This window comes from Lichenostomus cassidix, unplaced genomic scaffold, assembly GCF_008360975.1.
Source record: "Lichenostomus cassidix isolate B80296 unplaced genomic scaffold, HeHo_3.0 HiC_scaffold_797, whole genome shotgun sequence".
Lineage (NCBI taxonomy): Eukaryota > Metazoa > Chordata > Aves > Passeriformes > Meliphagidae > Lichenostomus > Lichenostomus cassidix.
In genome coordinates, this window is record NW_028147784.1 from 1 (window position 1) to 20,519 (window position 20,519).

A 20,519-nucleotide genomic window follows, 5' to 3' on the forward strand; every position below is an offset into this window, starting at 1 on the left:
AAACATTGATTGGTTTAGAGGATAAAGAAATCATTGATTGATTTAGGGGAGAGCAGAAAGAAAACATTGATTGATTTAGGGGAGAGGAAATATCGATTCCCTATTTCCCCACATCCGCTGCTGCCAACACCTCCCAACATCTCCCATTCCCCTTTAGACATTTTAGGATCTTCAGGAATCACTCTCCCAGCTCCCTGGCAGTGCCAGGCTGACATTCCCAATTCCCAATCCCACCTGCCGGGCTGTACTCCAAGGATTTAGGAATTTTAGGAATCGCTCTCCCAGCCCCCTGGATTGATCCCCAATCCCACCCACCTGCCGGGCTGTACTCCACAGATTTAGGATCGTTAGGAATCACTCTCCCAGCTCCCTGGCAGTGCCAGGCTGAGGTACCCAATTCCCACCCACCTGCCCGGCTGTACCCCACAGATTTAGGATCTTTAGGAATCGCTCTCCCAGCCCCCTGGATTGCTCCCCAATCCCACCCCCCTGCCGGGCTGTACTCCAAGGATTTAGGATATTCAGGAATTGCTCTCCCAGCAATGCCAGGCTGACATTCCCAGTCCCACCCACCTGCCGGGCTGCACCCCACGGATTTAGGATATTCAGGAATTGCTCTCCAGCTCCCTCCCACCCCCGGGCAGTGCCAGGCTGACACTCCCCATGCCCACCCACCTGCCCGGATTTAGGATCTTTAGGAATCACTCTCCCAGCCCCCTGGATTGATCCCCAATCCCACCCACCTGCCGGGCTGTACCCCAAGGATTTAGGATTTTCAGGAATCACTCTCCCAGCCCCTGGATTGCCCCCCAGTCCCACCCACCTGCCGGGCTGTACTCCACGGATTGCAGGAAGAGTCCCCTGGCCGGAGCCACGGCGTGCGGCGGCAGTGCCTGCGGGTCCCGCAGCGCCAGCAGCTCGGGGATGTGCTGCGGGCTGAGCCGGCCCTGCCCCACGGCCACCAGCGCCCCCACCATCCTGCGCACCTGGGGACAGCGGGGATGGAACTGGAGGGACAGTGGGAATGGAACTGGAGGGACAGCGGGGTGGCCTGGGAGGGCTGGGAATGGCCTTGGAGGGCTGGGATGGAATTGGAGGGACAGTGGGAATGGCTTTGGAGGGACAGCGGGAATGGCCTTGGAGGGCTGGGAATGGCCTTGGAGGGACAGTGGGAATGGAACTGGAGGGACAGTGGGATGGCTTTGGAGGGACAGTGGGATGGCCTTGGAGGGACAGTGGGAATGGAACTGGAGGGACAGCGGGGTGACCTGGGAGGGCCAGCAAGGATGGCTTTGGTGGGCTGGGAATGGCCTTGGAGGGACAGTGGGATGGAATTGGAGGGCTGGGAATGGCCTTGGACGGACAGTGGGAATGGAACTGGAGGGACAGCAGGATGGCCTGGGAGGGCTGGGAATGGCCTTGGAGGGCTGGGATGGAATTGGAGGGACAGTGGGGTGGCCTTGGAGGGACAATGGGAATGGAACTGGAGGGACAGCGGGGTGGAATTGGAGGGACAGTGGGAATGGAACTGGAGGGACAGTGGAATGGCCTTGGAGGGACAGCGGGGTGGCCTTGGAGGGACAGTGGGATGGCCTTGAAGGGACACTGAGATGGCCTTGGAGGGACAGTGGGAATGGAACTGGAGGGACAGTGGGAATGGCCTTGGAGGGACAGTGGGAATGGCCTTGGAGGGACAGTGGGAATTGTCTTGGAGGGACAGTGGGATGGCTTTGGAGGGACAGTGGGAATGGAGGGACAGCGGGGTGGCCTTGGAGGGACAGTGAGAATGGAACTGGAGGGACAATGGGAATGGCCTTGGAGGGACAGTGGGAATCCCTGCTGGAGCCCCAGGGACGCTCAGGGCTGGCAGTGCCACCTGCACCCCAGATGGGGACTTTGGCTGCAGGGATCCAAACCCAGCTCTCCAGCCTGAACTCTCCAAACCCAAATTCTCCATCCTGAATTCTCCATCCCCAAATTCTCCATCCTGAATTCTCCATCCCCAAATTCCCCATCCCCAATTCTCCCCAATTTTCCCGCCCCAATTCCCAAATTCTCCATCCTGAACTCTCCATCCCCAAATCTCCCTCCTGAATTCCCCATCCCAAATTCTCCATTCCCAATTTTCCCTCCCCAAATTCTCCATCCTGAATTATCTCTCCCCAATTCATCCCCAATTCCCCATTTCCAATTTTCCCTCCCAAAATCTCCATCCCCAATTCTCCACATTCAATTCCCCATCCCGAATTTTCCCTCCCCAACTCCCCATCTCCCCTTCTCCCTCTCCCACCAACCCGAGGTGTTTTTATCCCAAATTTTTGGGATTTTAGGATTCCCAAAGCTTCTCTCCAGCTGTGATTTTCTCCTCCCTCGCTAGAGGTCATTGCAATCCCACGGCTTCAGCTTTGGAACCAGCCGGGAAAAATCAGATTAAAAACTCAAAAATCAAAATATCTGCAGGTTTGGTGTCTCCCCAGGCCAGCAAAAATAAATCTACAGTTGGTTTATTTTCACATTTCACCTTTTTCTGTGATAAAACCAGCCTGGTGTCTGTCCTGAGCTCCAATATCATCCCAGGGATGCAAAAAAAAAATAAAATCTGAATTTTGGGTTTCAGACACAACTGGAACATCATTTCAGGGATGCAAAAATGTTAAAATAATCCAAATTTTTGGTCTTGGAGACAACTGGAACATCATCTTAGAGATGCAAAAAAAAAAAAATCTGAATTTTGGGTCTCAGACACAACTGGATCATCTCAGTGATGCTGAAATGTTAAAATAATCTGAATTTTGGGTCTCAGACACAGCTGGAATATCATCTCAGGGATACAAAAATGTTAAAATAATCAGAATTTTGGGTCTCAGCCCCATCCCCAGGCAGTACCTGGCGGTAAAGGAAAGCTTTGCTCTTGAACTTCACCTCCCAGAACTCCAAACCGCTGAAAAAAAGAATTAAAAAGCATTTAAAAATCACATTTTGAGCAGCTCTGTCCCCCAGAAATCAGAGGTGAAGGTGAGGAATTGATTTTTGCCGCATTAATTAACCCAATTAACTCCGGGAGTTGATTTTCTGGGACAGAATTTCTGCCTAAAAATGAAAATAAAAATCTGATTTTTTACAGTGGAGATATAAAAACCACAAACAAATGAGATGTGACTCATCAGAGAGGTGAAAATAGGAAATTTTTCCTATTATTTCATTTATTTCACCCAATCCAGAGGTCATGATCAGCTCACATCTTGGCTAAAAATACATTTTTTTTCCCCCAAAAAGGGAGGAATTTCCTCTCTCTCCACCTCCAATCTCAGATTTTCCTCTCCCTGTCGCCTTCAAATCCATTCAGCTCCACGAGAAATGTCAAAATCCTCAGGAAAAATGTCCTGCAGGCTTTGAAAAAGTCTGGTTTTAAATGTTTTTTAAATACTATTTTAACATAAAATAAAATATTTCAATTTTTTTAAATAAAAAAAAATTAAAATAAAATATTGTTTCTATAATACTATTTTTAAAGTGGGAAACTTCATTTTTTTTGGTCATTTTCATGGATTAAAATAATTCCAGCTGCTTTTTTCTGGTGGGCAGCAGAATCCAACCTTTTGGATTTAAACCAGAAATGGAATAGAATAGAATAGAATAGAATAGAATAGAATAGAATAGAATAGAGCAAAGTAAAGCAAAACAAAATAAAATAAGGCAAAGTAAAATAGAATAGAATAACAGAATAAAATAGAATAAAAAAATTAAAATAAAAATTGAAATTAAATTAAATGAAGCAAAGTAGAATAGAATAGAATAGAATGAAATTGAATAAAAATGAAAATAAAAAAATGAAATTAAATTAAATGAAGCAAAGTAAAATAGAACAGAATGAAGCAAAACAAAGCAGAATAGAAGAGAAATAAAATAGAATAAAATTTTTAAGAAATTAAAATAAAATAAAACAAAACAAAACAGAATGGAATAGGAATAGAATAGGAATATAATAATATAGAATAAAATAAAAAATAAAAAATAAATAAAAATAAAATAAAAATAATTGTAAAAAATAAATATTCAGATTTCAGGCCAAATCCCTTCCAGTTTCGAGCTGAAAAATGGCAAAAATGGGAAAAGACTGGGGAGGAAAGGAGGAGAAAATTCCCCAAAAAAATTCCTGGAGCAGATTTGAGGCCAAATCCCTTCCAGTTTTGGGCTGAAAAATGGCAAAAAAGAGAAAAGATTGGGGAGGAAAGGGGAGAAATGAAGCTTCAGTATGGAAAGGAGGAGAAAATTCCCCCAAAAAATTCCTAGGATAGATTTCAGGCCAAATCTGTTCCAGTTTCCAGCTGAAAAATGGCAAAAAAAGGGAGGAAAGGAGGAGAAAATTCCCCTAAAAACAATTCCTGGAGCAGATTTGAGGCCAAATCCCCTCCAATTTTGAGCTGAAAAATGGCAAAAATGGCAAAACAGGGGGAGAAAACTCCCCAAAAACCAATTCCTGGAGCAGATTTGAGGCCAAATCTCTTCCAGTTTCGGGCTGGAAAATGGCAAAAATGGGAAGAAAGGGGAAGAAAATTCCCCCAAAACAATTCCTGGACAGATTTCAGAGCAAATCCCCTCCAATTTTCAGCTGAAAAATGGCAAAAAAGGGAGGAAAGGAGGAGAAAATTCCCCTAAAACCAATTCCTGGAGCAGATTTGAGGCCAAATCTCTTCCAGTTTTGGGCTGGAAAATGGCAAAAAAGGGAGGAAAGGGGAAGAAAATTCCCAAAAACCAATTCCTGGATCAGCTTTGAGGTCCAACCTGGGCTGGTAGTGGTGGGACAGGAATCCTGGGGCAGGTTGGAGTTCTGCCTGGAGCAAAGTCCTGACAGGATTTTGGGATTTTGGATTCTCAGAGTTCACGGAGCAGAAGGAGCTGAAGTCGTGAGTTCCCAGCAGGAAATTCGCTGCTTCCCTCATGGCTGGGATGTCCAGGGGGCTGGAGGGAGAAATTTTGGGGAATTGGAATTATCCAGGTGAAAAAATCCCCCCAAAAAAATGTTAATCCAGGCTGAAAGTTTGAGGAATTCAGAGAGGATCAACCGAAAACCCCAAAGAGTTGAGTTATCCAGGTTCAAACCCCCAAAAAATGTTAAGGCAGGCTGAAAGCTCGAGCAATTCAGAGAGGATCAAACCCCCAAAAAATTTAGGACAATTTTAATAAAAAAAACAAAAAAGCAAAACCAAAACCACCCAACCAAATAAACAAAGAACAAAAAAAAAAAACCCAAACAAAAAAAACCCTCCCAAACCAAAGAACCAAACAAACAAAATCAACCCCAAAAAACAACAAAAAACCAGAAACACAAAGAAAGAAACCAACAAAACCAAAAAAGCCCAAACCAAAACAAACAAAAACCCCCCAAAACCCAACAAAAAACCCAAGAAAAAACAACCAAAAATCAAAACAAACAAACAAAAAAAAACCAACCAAAAAACCCCAAAAATCCCACCCAAAAAGCAGCCAACAAAGCCCCAAACTAACACAAAACCAACCAACCAACCCCAAAAGAAATCCAGATGATCCCCCTGATCCCCTTTTCCCCATGCTTTCCCCTGGAGCACTGAGCTCTCTCCCCGGGCAGAATTCCGGGAATCCCACAGAATGCCCACGGGAATCCCACAGAATTCCCGCAGAATTCTTGCAGAATTCCCACAGAATCCCCGAATTCCCACAGAATTCCCACAGAATTCCCAGAATCCCACAGAACTCCTGCAGAATTCCCACAGAAACCCCACAGAATTCCAGGAATCCCACAGGAATCCCACAGAATTCCCGCAGAACTCCCAAATTCCCGCACAATCTCGCAGAATTCCCGGAATTCCCAGAATCCTTCCCAGAATCCCACAGAATTCCCAAATCCCCACGGAATTCCTGCAGAACTCCCGGAATCCCACAGAATTCCAGCAATCCCACAGAACTTTCGCAGAATCCCACAGAATCCCCACAGAAATCCCACAGAAATCCCATAGAAATCCCACAGAAATCCCGCACAATCCCCGAGGAATCCCACAGGAATCCTGCAGAATTCCCGCAGCATTCCCAGAATCCTGCAGAATCCCCAGAGAATCCCCGCAGAATTCCCGCAGAACTCCCAAATTCCCCCAGAATCCCCCAGAATTCCCACAGAATTCCCACAGAATTCCCAGGAATCCCACAGAACTCCCGCAGAACTCCCACACAATTCCCACAGAATTCCCACAGGTTTCCCACAGAATTCTTGCAGAATTCCCATAGAAATCCCACAGAATTCCCAGAATCCTGCAGAATCCCCACAGAATCCCACAGAATTCCTGCAGAATTCCCATAGAAATCCCATAGAATCCCCGCAGAATCCCCACAGAACTCCTGGAATCCCACCGAATCCCTGCAGAATCCCACAGAATTCCCACACAATTCCCACAGATTTCCTGCAGAATTCCCATAGAATTCCTGCAGAATTCCCGCAGAATTCTGGGAATCCCACAGAAATCCCACAGAAATCCCACAGAATTCCCACAGAATTCCCACAGAATCCCCGCAGAATCCCACAGATTTCCCACAGAAATCCCACAGAAATCCCAAATTCCCCCAGAATTCCCACAGAATCCCACAGATTTCCCACAGATTTCCCACAGAAATCCCACAGAAATCCCAAATTCCCCCAGAATTCCCACAGAATCCCTGCAGAATCCCACAGAAATCCCACAGAAATCCCACAGAATTCCCACAGAATTCCCACAGAATCCCCACATAATCCCACAGAAATCCCACAGAAATCCCACAGAAATCCCAAATTCCCCCAGAATTCCCCCAGAATCCCCGCAGAATCCCACAGATTTCCCACAGAAATCCCACAGAAATCCCAAATTCCCCCAGAATTCCCACAGAATCCCCGCAGAATCCCACAGATTTCCCACAGAAATCCCACAGAAATCCCAAATTCCCCCAGAATTCCCACATAATCCCACAGATTTCCCACAGAAATCCCACAGAAATCCCACAGAAATCCCAAATTCCCCCAGAATTCCCCCAGAATCCCCGCAGAATCCCACAGATTTCCCACAGAAATCCCACAGAAATCCCAAATTCCCCCAGAATTCCCACAGAATCCCCGCAGAATCCCACAGATTTCCCACAGAAATCCCAAATTCCCCCAGAATTCCCACAGAATCCCCGCAGAATCCCACAGATTTCCCACAGAAATCCCACAGAAATCCCACAGAAATCCCACAGAAATCCCAAATTCCCCCAGAATTCCCACAGAATCCCCGCAGAATCCCACAGATTTCCCACAGAAATCCCACAGAAATCCCCCAGAAATCCCAAATCCCCAGAACCCGCAGTCTCACGGTCCGGCGGGCGCCCAGCAGAGCTCCCTGTCGAACACGGGGATCTCGGAGTGATGCGCACAGCCCAGCAGCAGCCGGTAGATGTAGGTCCTGGAGAGCGCCGAGAACCGCGCGTGGAACCCGCTGGGGACACGGCGCGCGCTCAGGATGCTGCGGGACACAGGGGACACCACAGGGACATCAGGGTGACATGGGATTGGGGTGGAGGGATGGTAAGGGTCGTTCAGTGTCACCTGTGGGACACGACAGGGACACGACAGGGACACAACAGGGACATCAGGGTGGGATGGGATTGGGGTGGAGGGATGGTAAGGGTCGTTCAGTGTCACCTGTGGGACACAGGGACATCAGGATTGGCATGGGATTGGGGTGGAGGGATGGTAAAGGTCGTTCAGTGTCACCCTGCCATGGCAGGGACATCTGCCAGGGCGCTCAGGATGCTGCGGGACACAGGGGACAGGACAGGGATATCAGCGTGGCATGGGATGGATGGCATGGGGTTGGGGTGGAGAGATGGTAAGGGTCGTTCAGTGTCACCCTGTGAGACACAACAGGGACACCACAGGGACATCAGGATGAATTCAATGTAATGGGGATTGGGGTGGAGGGATGGTAAAGGTCATTCAGTGTCACCCTGCCATGGCAGGGACATTGCCACTGGCCCAGGGCGCTGAGGATGCTGTGGGACACAACGGGGACACCATGAGGACATCAGGATGGCACGGGGATTGGGGTGGAGAGATGGTAAAGGTCATTCAGTGTCACCTGTGGGACACAGGGACATGACAGGGACATCAGCATGGATTGGATGGCATGGGATGGGGGTGGAGGGATGGTAAAGGTCATTCAGTGTCACCTGTGGGACACAGGGGACAGGACAGGGACATCAGGATGGGTTGGGTGGCATGGGGATTGGGGAATTTTGGGGTGGAGGGACAGTAAAGGTCATTCAGTGTCACCCTGCCATGGCAGGGACATCTGCCAGGGCACTGATGATGCTGTGGGACACAGGACACGACAGGGACATGACGTGAATTTCCAGAAGGTCAAAGGGATAAAACCCTAAAGACATTCAACTGGAACTTATAGATGAGACAAAAATCCTCCTGCTGAAAAAAAAAAAAAAATCTAAAATTCAATTTTCAGGAGGTGGGAGGAATCCTCGTCACTCAGACAATTTCATTGTGTGGGTTTTTATAAAACCAGAGCAGGAGGTGTGAGCTTCCCACACTGGAGGGACAGCAGAATCCTCCTGAAATTACCCTGAAATTCTCCCTGATTTTGGGAGAAAAAGATCCTTTCAGATATATGTTGGAAGTTGGAGAGGCAGAGCAGGGATGGGAAAAACCATCAAGCCACAAAAAGAGAGTTTTTTGACTCCCTGGAATCTCATTTCCCTTCCAAGCTCCATCCACAACAATTGTAGAGCAAAAAAAAATCACAAAATTCCCTCTCTGCATCATCCCAACCACATCAAAACTCTGAATTTTCTCTTCAGCACGAGCAGAGAATTCCTCACCCTGGGATTTTTCCGGAGAAAAATCACTCACTGCTTAATCCCCAACAGATGAACCAAATTTTGGGAAGGTTCAGCCTTGGGGAGAAGGAAAAATCTGAGATAAATCCAGATTAACCCAGCAGGGATCAGGAAATACCAACCCGAAAATGAACCTGCCAGAGCTCAGGGGGAGAAAAAAGGATTTTTATCCCACCTGAGATTTCACTTAGGAGATGCACTTCCAGGTCCTGAGCTGGTTTGCCATCTGAACAAAATCAACAACCCAAAAAAAACCATCCTTTCCTCCAAAAAAAAAAGCCAAAATAAAGGAATTTTGCCTTTCCACCTGATTCCCTGAATAGGGCTGCCTGAAACAGAAGGCTAGACCAAGTTAGGAGAATAAAAAGAAAATTTATTGGAGGATTTCAGGTGCATTCAGAGCAGCCAAGGCTCACTCGAGAGGCTGCACCCTAAATGGATGAGGAGTTACGAGATTTTCACATTTTATAAGTTCTATTTATTGACAAATCAGCCCAAATTCTCCAATTACACCTGCAGGTGATGATGTCAACAACCCCAAATTTGCTCCCCCCAATTCTCTGCTGTTTGCATATTTTGGGGCTCAGTGTCCACTGAGTCATGAGATTTTTCACATTTTATAAGTTCTGTCTATTAACATATCAGCCTCAATATTCCAATTACACCCTCAGGTGATGATTTTAATTACCCCAAACCTGCTCCCCCCAATTCACTGTTGGTTACATATTTTGGGCCTCTGAGGCAGCAAAATGTTGGATTTTCCACTGTGACCAATTTTGCATTGTCTAAACTGCTGAGAACAGAGGATTTTAGCATTTTGTAAGTTCTGCCTATAAACAAATCAGCCCAAATTCCCTAATTACACCCTCAGCTGATGACGTCAACCACCCCAAACTTGGTCCCCCCAACTCACTGTTGTTTTGGGGATATTTTGGGGTTCTTTTGGGGTTCTGAGGCAGCAAAGTGTCCTTGGATTTTCCACTGTGACCAATTTTGCATTGTCTAAACTGCTGAGAACAGAGGATTTTAGCATTTTGTAAGTTCTGCCTATAAACAAATCAGCCCAAATTCCCTAATTACACCCTCAGCTGATGATGTCAACAACCCCAAACTTGGTCCCCCCAACTCACTGTTGTTTTGGGGATATTTTGGGGTTATTTTGGGGCTCTGAGGCAGCAAAGTGTTGGATTTTCCACCTGAGAGGAACCAAAACACTGGGAGCCAAGCTGGAAGAGCAGCATCACCTCGTTATGTTAAAATGCAGTTCAAATATTCCTCACCCACCCCACAGAACACAAAAACCAGATATTGCAAACAAAGCAAACCCACAGCCCTGCTGGGCAGCAGGAGGACTTTTATCATTTTACACCCAGCCTAGAGCTTCACACCAACCAACAGACCCACAAAAAACAGAAATAAAACTGTGGCTAGCACAGGTCTTTCCCATGAGAAATCCTTTTGTGTTTTATAAATAAAGATAAGGTTTGGATGTTATTAAAAACAGCGTCCCAAGATCTGGACGGTGCAGGCCTGGCCAGTCAGGCCTAGGGGGAGGTTTCTAACTGACCAATCTGGGTGACTTTTGAAAACTCTATACATATGATGAAATCAAAACAATAAAAGTCTTTTCCTTCTTGCCGCTGAGAACTGGACTCTTCTCTCTGCTAGCGGCTCAACGGCGACAACAAAAACCCTTAAGGCATCACACCGACTCACCGGATGGGCTCGGGCTTGAGGTGGTAGTTCAGCCCCTGCAGCAGCTGCTGGCCAGTGAAAGCTGCCTTGCCCGGCGCTCTCAGGATGTCCAGGTGGGCAGCGTTGGCCAGGGCGTGGACGCCGGCGTCCGTGCGGCTGGAGATGTGGAACTTGATGGGAGCGCTGGGCTTCAGCTGCTGGGCTGCTCTCTGCAACACAGAGGAGATTTTGGGGATTAACCTCCTCCTGGATGAGCAGGGATGACTAAAATAGGATATCTAAATCGCAGGGCGAGGGGAGTTAGGAGGAGAAAAAGTGGGCGAATTTATTGAAGGCGTTAGATTTGTTACGGATTTATTAAAGGGTTTGAATTTATTATGAATTTATTAAAGGGTTTGAATTTATTACAAATTTATTAAAGGTTTTAAATTTATTACAAATTTATTACAAATTTATTACAAATTTATTACAAATTTATTACAAACTTATTACAAATTTATTACAAATTTATTACAAATTTATTATGGGTCTTCAAGGTACTTTTGGACAAGAAAAGTACCCTGTTTTGGGACTACACCCAAAATAAATCCTGGGTCATGAGGTCTTCTTTTATAAGAGGTTTATAAGTTATAAGTTATAATTTATATAACTATATATAACCCCATATAACTATATATAACTATATATAACTATATTTTTATATATATATAAAAATATACATAACTATATAGTTATATATATATAACTATATATAACTATATATACATATAGTTTTATATAGACATAACTATATATAACTATATAGTTTTATAAATATAGATAACTATATATATAAAACTATATATAATATATAGTTATAACTGTAGAGTTTATAACTTATAAGAGTTTTTTAATAGAGGTTTATAACTTATAACTTATATAACTCTATATAACTCTCTATATAACTCTATATAACTACATATAACTACAGAGTTTTATAACTATATAACTATATATAACTATATAGATATATATAACTAGATATATAACTAGATATATAGTTATTTATATATAGTTATTTATATATCTAAAACTATATAACTATATATAACTATATAGTTATAACCATAGAGGTTTATAACTTATAAGAGGTTTTTTATAAGAGGTTTATAAGTTATAACTTATAACTTATATAACTATATATGTAACTATATGTAACTATATATAACTATATATAACAATATATTATATATAACTATATAGTTACATATATATAACTACATACAGTTATTTATATATAGTTATTTATATATAGAACACTATATATAGCTATATATATAACTATAGATGTTTATAACTTATAAGAGGGTTTTTTTAAGAGGTTGATAACTTATAACTTACATAACTATATATAACTATATAGTTTTATACATATATATAACTGTACATATATATGTACAGTTATGTATATATATACCTATATATATAGTTATTTATATATAATTATTTATATATTACACCATATATAACTATATATGTATAACTATATATAACTATATATAACTATATATAACTATATAGGTTTATAGCTTATAAGAGGTTTTTTATAAGGGGTTTATAACTTAAAAGTTATAACTTATTTATACATATATAACATTATATATGACTATATATAACTATATAGTGATGGAGAGGAGCCTGGCTGGGGGATTTCTCCTAAAATCAGTGATTTCTCTGGTTTTGCTCTGGAATCCCCTCACCCAGGACATCCAAAATCCCACGAGAGCTTCCTTGGGTGTACAAAATAAAGCAAAAACCATTCCTCTCTCTGTCCTCTGTTTGGTATGGTGTGAGCTTCCTTAAATGCACCAAATAAAGGAAAAATTCTCCATCTCCTCATCCCTCTGTGTCATTGGGTGAGGAGGAGAGGAGACAGAGCATCACTCATTTCAAACCAACCCTCAGACAGAAAATCCGGTGAAAATCACCCCAGGGAATGAGCAGAACATCTGAAAAGAGTGAAAAAACCACAAGAGAAGGCAGAGCAGCAGAGCAACGACTCGGAATTTCCTTCCCCACTCCCCACAGCAGAGCCCAGCGGGTTTTATTGGGTTTGAATTGCAGCACAAGAGTCCATAAAGTCGGAATTGCTGACTCACAAATCCCCTTCCAGGCTCCAGCCAGGGATTCTGGGCTCTGGGAAATGTTCCACGGAAAGGCAGAGGGAGGGAAAGAGAAAAATAAAATCAAGGGGGGAAGCTTGGGAATGAGAAGCAAACTGCCTCTCCCCTTCCTCATCACCTGGAGCTCACAAGTGGTTACAATTAGCTGAGAAAAATCTGTATTTCTCACCCTCGAACAGAGCAAAGCAGAGCAGACAGAAATAACATAATTTCCTCCACCAGACCTTGGCTCGTGCCTCAGTAATTTGATTTTTAAGAGCAAAGTTTCTCCCAGAGATGTTTGGGTTCTGCAGGCTCCTCCCTTCCCTTCCTCCCTCCTCTCCTCCTCCTTCCTCAGCAGACAAAACCCAGCCAGTGGGAACAGCAGCTGGGAGAGAGAACAGCAGAGAACATGGAAAAATATCCTTTTTTTTTGGCTCCAGGCTTGGCTGCTGCACTCTTTGGATGCCACAGCCCAGGCTGGGTGAGCAGGAAGCAAACTGGATCATCAGCACACTGCATTTCTGCACTGGAAAGAGGAACACTCCCAGGTCAATGTGGTGATTTCCCTGCTCAGAAAGAGATTTTTCAGAGAGAAAGGGATTTCCAGCCAGAAAACCCACAATTTATTGAATTACAGTGTTCCACAAATGGGATTTTCACTGCTTTTCCCCACCTTTCTGAGCACCCAGGGAGGGATGTGACCACTGTGGACACCAAATCCCAATTTGCAGAGCTTGGAGCTTTGCAGCTTCTTCCTCCAGCACAGCAGGAACCCAAAATTACACTGATAATATTCCATTGACAGAATATTGACTCTCCAGCTTCAGTTTTAATATTTCATCTCATCAGGATGGGATAAAACATCTCCTGACAGAGAGAGATCCCCAAAATCATACTGATAATATTCTATCAATAGAATATTGAACATTTCACTATTTCAATAGAATATTTAATATTTCATTTCATCAGGATGGGATAAAACCTCTCCTGAAAGAGATAGATCCCCAAATTCTACTGATAATATTCTATAAATAGAATATTGATTCTCCAGCTTCAGTTTTAATATTTCATCTCATCAGGATGGGATAAAACATCTCCTGACAGAGACAGAACCCCAAAATCATACTGATAATATTTTATCAATAGAATATTGAACATTTCATTATTTCAATAGAATATTGAATATTTCATCTCACCAGGATGGGATAAAACCTCTCCTGACAGAGAGAATTCCTGAACTGCTGAGCTCCTCCTTGCAGGCAGCTCAGAATGACCTCCTCACCTATGCAAATATCTCCTATCTGTACATCCAAAATCTCTGGAGCAGCTTAGAGTTTCCTGCTCTGGTCCCTGAGCACTTTAATCTCTCTGCATCACCACCCTGAATTTCAAAAAAGGTGCAGGATGTATTTACATGCAGGAATTGCTGGGCTAAGGACCAGTTTTTCCTGCCAGTTTTGCAGTAAAAACAAGCAGAGCAGTAAAAACCTGAGGAACTGCAAAGGGTTGAGGAAAAAAAAACCTGAGGAACTGCAAAGGGTTGTTCATCCCCATCCCAGCCCTGTCTGGGATCATCTGGCAGGGAACTGGAGCAGGAGTTACAGAGATAAAAAGAAAGGAAGGAGATAAAGGAGAGAAGGAGCTGGGCTGTCCTGGGTGTGCTCACAGTTCACAGCTCTCTGCTCCTCCTGCAAGCCACAGAAAATGCAAATATTTCTCTTCAGCAAAGTGCTGCAAACGCTGAAATCTTGGCTTTGGCAGCTGCTGGAGACATCTCACCGAGCCTCATCTCCCCCAGCTGCATTTCCCAAGGGTTTCTCCATCCCTGGAGCACCCCAGGGTTTCCATCCAAGGGTTTCTCCATCCCTGGAGCACCCCAGGGTGCAGGTTGATCCCTCAGCCATGCCAGGGATGCAGGAATTGCACTGCTGCTCTGTGCTGCTCACAGATTGCACTCCCTGAGCACTTCCACGTCCTGAGTGACGCTGCAATTTCCACTGCTGGCTGCCAGGAGGATATGGATCCAAAATTCCAGCTGCAGGATATGGATCCACATTCCAGCTGTTGATATGGATCCAACATTCCAGCTGGAGGATATGGATCCACATTCCAGCTGGAGGATATGGATCCAACATTCCAGACTGCTGTTCTCGCTCCCAGCTCAGCTCTTTCTCACTTTGTACAAATGCTGCAGGAAGAACAAACCCACTCCTCTCCCACCCATGGCAGGGGAGGAAAAGTTCAGCCGCTTCTCTTCCTAAAATCTGAATAAGAATGAAAAAAAAAAAAAATCCTCCAGATTTTCCATCGGCCTCTACATGCACTGGGAATGTTTGGGGAAAATAATTTTTTTCCTCAGGCTGGATTGCACCCTTTGGAATGGCTTTGGGTGCAGGGGCTGCATTGCCCTGCCAGGGAGGCTGCACAATTAATTAATTACTGCGCTCTAATAATTAATAACACACAAGCTCCTGGCTGCAAGTCATCCCAGCCTCCCTGGCTGCTCATCAGCTGGAACAAATTTAAAATCCAGCTCATTTCCAGCAGGATAGATACAACTGAAGCGAGTGCCAGGAAGGACACACTGAGAATGTGGATTTTGTCAGGACAGAAGGTTTCCAAAGCACTCTCCCACGTCACTGCCTTATTATCAGCCCAGCCTGAGGATGACAGTTGGCTTTGTTTTCTTTCCTCACCGTTTTTTTCCAGGCTGTGGGGAAGGAGGCTGGGCCAGAGCTGCCTTGCATGGTGAGTAGCTGCTGATTCTCCTTTCTGGGCTCTCCTTCTCCTGTTTTGCTCAGGAGGAACAATCTCTGCACTCAGCCAGAACTGAGTTTTCTCGGGGGAGGATAAGTTTTGGGCACCCTGACCCTCTGCTAACCCTTTTGTGCACCCTGACCCTTAGGTCTAGGGCTGGGGATGGGAGATCTACAGAGCCTGGAGCTCCAGGAGCAGTGGGGCTGCACAGGGCTGCCAATGCCATCCTGAATTCCCAACGAAAAGAGAAATGGGAGTTTGCTCCAGGCAGGCAGAGAGGGAAGAGAACTGTCGATCCCAGCAGGTGTTCCTCACCTCTCACCTTGGGAAAAGGTGATTTTCCTTCCCAGGAAAGACTTTTCTGAGAGCTGAGATAATGGTTGGAGTCCTGCTTGTTAACATCTTCCTCACAGAGCTGGAGGGAGTGAAATCCCAGAGCTCTGACTTCCCCACCTGGGGAAATGAGGTGTGGAATCTGCTCTGCACCATCACTGCCCAGCTGGGCTTCCAGGGCTGCAGGGAGCTGTCTCCAGGGAACAAAGTGTTGTCAGCAAAGCTCACCCCCTCAGAGTGAGACTGAAAACTCCCACGAGCATCTCTGAGCGAAACCAAGGCTGCACTTCCTCTGGATTGACCCTCAAAGTGAGATTAAAAACTCTTTCAAACATCTCTGAGAGAAACCAAGGCTGCACTTCCTCTGGATTGACCCTCAGAGTGAGATTAAAAACTCTTTTAAACATCTCTGAACGAAACCAAGGCTCCATTTCCTCTGGATTGACCCTCAAAAAGAGGTTAAAAACTCTTTTAAACATCTCTGAAGGAAACCCAGGCTCCATCTCCTCTGGCTGGCCCAGGGCTGTGCCCCAGGGCAGCACCAAGGACTCCAAAAGCTTTACAGTGACACAGGGTTACAAAAAAACCTCCTTAGGGTTATACAGAATAAATAAATCTGCTCAGGGGTATATAGATTAAAAAGACCTGCTCAGGGTTATATGGATGAAATAGATCTGTTCATGGTTAAATAAATCAAATAGATCTGCTCAGGGATATATAGATTAAAAAGACCTGATCAGGGTTAAATAGATCTGCTCAGGGTAACATAAATAGATCTGCCCAGGGTTATATAGATTAAATAGATCTGATCAGGCTTGAATCGATCTAATCAGGTTTGTATAGATCTGCTCAGGGTAACATAAATTAAATAGATCTGCTCAGGGTAACAAAAATTCAATAGATCTGCTTAGGGTTATATAGATCTGCTCAGGGTTATATAGATCTGCTTAGGGTTAAATAGATCAAATAGATCTGATCAGGTTTAAATAGATTAAATAGATCTGCTCAGGCTTGAATCGATCTGCTCAGGTTTATATAGATCTGATCAGGGTTACATAAATTAAATACATCTGATCAGGGTTACAAATAGATCTGCTCAGGGTTAAATAGATCTGCTCAGGGTTAAATAAATCAAATAGATCTGATCAGGGATATATAGATTAGAAAAGACCTGATCAGGGTTATATAGATGAAATAGATCTGATCAGGCTTGAATTGATCTGAATCAGGTTTATGTAGATCTGATTAGGGTAACAAATTAAATAGATCTGCTCAGGGTTATATAGATCTGCTCAGGGTTAAATAGATCAAATAGATCTGATCAGGTTTAAATACATTAAATAGATCTGATCAGGTTTAAATAGATTAAATAGATCTGTTCAGGCTTGAATCGATCTGTTCAGGTTTATATAGATCTGCTCAGGGTTATATAGATCTGCTCAGGGTAACATAAATTCAATAGATCTGCTCAGGTTTATATAGATCTGCTCAGGGTTATATAGACCTGCTCAGGGTAACATAAATTCAATAGATCTGCTCAGGGTTAATCGATCTGCTCAGGGTTATATAGATCTGCTCAGGTTTATATAGATCTGCTCAGGGTAACATAAATTCAATAGATCTGCTCAGGGTTAATCAATCTGCTCAGGGTTATATAGATCTGCTCAGGGTTATATAGATCTGCTCAGGGTAACATAAATTCAATAGATCTGCTCAGGGTTAATCGATCTGCTCAGGGTTATATAGATCTGCTCAGGGTAACAAAAATTCAATAGATCTGCTCAGGGTTAATCGATCTGCTCAGCCCCAGCCCAGCGACTCTCCCTCACCCCAAACACTCCCCAAACCAGGCAGCCCACCCCAAATCCCACCAGAGAGCTGCTGGAACCCCCAGGCTGCTCCTCCTGGGCAATCTGCTCTCCTGGAGCTGCAACCACAGGGCTGAACATCCCCAGAGCCCATGAGGATCTCACCACAGCCTGCAGCTCGCCCCTCCCCGCGGCTGGGGAGAGCAGCTCAAGGCTGCAGAGACCAGCAGGAAGGAAGAGGAATTCCTGCAGCCCCACAAGGTTTCTGTTAAAGCTGCTGGGAGGCTTCCCACGTGGTGCCAGCAGCTGTGGAAGGACAGAGCTGGCCTGGAAAGCACTGATCCTGTGAAGAGTCAGCACCAAATCAGCTCATGGTTGGATTTTTCTCCTCTGCTTTGCTCCTCTCATCACCCACCCAACCCATCTGCCTGTGCAGACATCACTGGGGTTGGTGCCTCAGGATTTTAGCCTCTGGATTTTTCCTGTTCCAAGCATTTTTGGACAAAATCATTCCCCTCTCAGCTCCAACCTCAAGGATACCTTAATATAAGGTATATACCTTAATAGAAGGTGTAATAAGAAGGTATAATAATACTTTAATATAAGGGATAATAATAAGGATAACTAATTGTCTCAGGCCTTGAGATATGTAAACAGCAGTGAATTAATTGGGGGAGCAAACCTGGAGTAATTGACTTCGTTAGCTGAAGGTGTAATTGGAGGATTCAGGGTTGATATGTTAATGGGCAGAAATTATGAAGTATGAAGAACCTGTGACCTTATAAAAACCTTATAAAGTATGAAAACCCACGACCTGCTGTCCATTTTGGGTGTAGCTCTGGCTGGGCTGTGATTGCCCTACATGCACCTGAATGGCCTACAATAAATTTATCTGCTTTTTATTCTCTTCACTTTGTCTACCTCTGGTTTGGGTAAGCTCGTCAAGGCTTCAGGATAATGCAGAACATCTGCTGGGCTCACCCCAAATCCAGAGGAGGAGCTAAAAGGGAAAATAAGAATCCCTGGGAGAAGCAGGAACAGGGATAACAGGATCACAGCTTTTCTCCCCTCTGGGAACTCCAGGAGAGTGGAAGCAGCGTGGAACAATGGACATCCTGCTGGGCTTTGTTCTGGAAACTTCCATCAGGGACATCCTCTCCTGGGAGGTGACAGAATCCAGCTGCTAAAGCCATGAAGGAACTGGCCAAGGAGCAGAGCTGGGGGATTCAGGACAAGGGGGGACAAAGCCACACGTGCTAACAAAGCTCTCAGAGTCACCTCTGGGCTCAATCAGCTCTCACTGAAAGCTTCACAGCTTTTTCAGGGCCAGAATGTGTACAGTGACATCATTTCTAAAGCACTCTGATTTGAACTTTAGGGTGTTTAGAACTGTCTCGGTTTTATTTTCAATCTCAGAATAATATTTATGTCTGTGGCCAGACAATGGGAGCCTGAAAGCTTCATTTTCATGGCAGTAGGATTAGGATTAGCAAGGACCTACCTCCAAATAGTTCTGGACTCCCACCAGTGCCTGGTCACTCTTGGTCTCCATGACCCCACTGCAGAGCAAAACAAACACCATTTATTGATGTGTTTCACCATTCAGGGCCAACAGCACACCCAGGACTTCTGGGGTTCTGTGATGGGATCTTCCCACAAAATCTGCACTGAGGAATGGGCAGAAGTGATGGAGGTGGTGTTTTCAAGAAGGGAGGTTGGAAATAAAATCAAATGTTCCTCTCTGGGCTGGTCCTTGAGACTTGTGATTAAATTCTGCCCTCCCAAAACTCTGCTCTCCCCAAACTCTGCCTTCCCAAATTCTGCCATCCCAAATTCTGCTCTCCCTAAATTATGCTGTCCCAAACTCTGCTCTCATCCAGCACATCCCAAACTCTGCTCTCCCCAAATTCTGCTCTTCCAAACTCTGCTCTCCTCAAACTCTGCCTACCCCAAATTCTGCTCTCCCAGATGCTGTTCTCCCTACATTCTGCTCTCCCAAACTCTTCTCTCATCCAGCACATCCCAAACTCTGCTCTCCTCATATTCTGCTCTCCCCAAACTCTGCCTTCCCCAAATTCGGCCTCCCAAACTCCACCCCCAAATTCTACTCTTCCCACACTCTGCCTACCCCAAATTCTGCTCTCCCAGATGCTGTTCTCCCTAAATTCTGCTCTCTCAAACTCTTCACTCCCAAACTCTGCTCTCCTCATATTCTGCTCTCCCCAAATTCCGCTCTCCCGAACTCCACCCCCAAACTCTGCCCTCCCAAACCGCCTCCCCCAAATTCCGCCCTCCCAAGCTCCCAGCCCTGTCCTGTCCTGTCCCAGCCGTGCTGAGCTCTGCTCGCCCCGGGCTCGGTTCGGTGGCCACCCGCGGCTGGGCTGGGCGGGCAGGTAGGGCAGGTACACCTACCTGTACCTGGTGCCGAAGTACTGAAAGAACACCAGGTACCGGGCAGGGCCACAGCACATGGCTGCCAGCGGAGCGCCCGGGACGGAGCGGGACAGAGCACGGCCCGGCCCGGCCCGGCACGGCTCGGCACGGCACGGCACGGCTGCACCGCCCCTTCCCCCACACAGCACGGCCCGGCCCGGCACGGCGCGGCACGGCACGGCTCGGCCCGGCTGCACCGCCCCTTCCCCCGCACGGCACGGCACGGCACGGCACGGCTCAGCCCGGCTGCACCGCCGCTTCCCCCGGCACGGCGCGGCGCGGCACGGCACGGCCCGGCACGGCTCTGCACGGCACGGCACGGCTCAGCCGGGCTGCACCGCCTCTTCCCCCGCACGGCACTGCCGCTTCCGCCGCTGGCGGCACGGGGGGAGCGAGGGACGGGATGGGCTAGTGAGGACCGGGATGGGCTAGTGGGGAGCGGGATGGGCTAGTGGGG

General features: G+C 45.6%; 1 protein-coding gene across 1 annotated transcript; it reads right to left on the bottom strand.

The window, feature by feature from the left end:
* Window positions 1-573: 573 nt before the first annotated feature.
* LOC146420872 (tRNA pseudouridine synthase-like 1) lies at window positions 574-20,226 on the bottom strand (the record flags this gene model as incomplete). Its single annotated transcript, XM_085047937.1, has 8 exons — window positions 20,042-20,226; window positions 19,131-19,188; window positions 10,609-10,796; window positions 7,356-7,505; window positions 4,786-4,962; window positions 2,887-2,941; window positions 824-986; window positions 574-675 (listed from the first exon to the last, which is right to left on the bottom strand). Coding segments are annotated over exons 1-8 (952 nt in total), but the record flags the coding sequence as incomplete, so codon positions are not given.
* Between the last annotated feature and the right edge of the window lie 293 nt (window positions 20,227-20,519).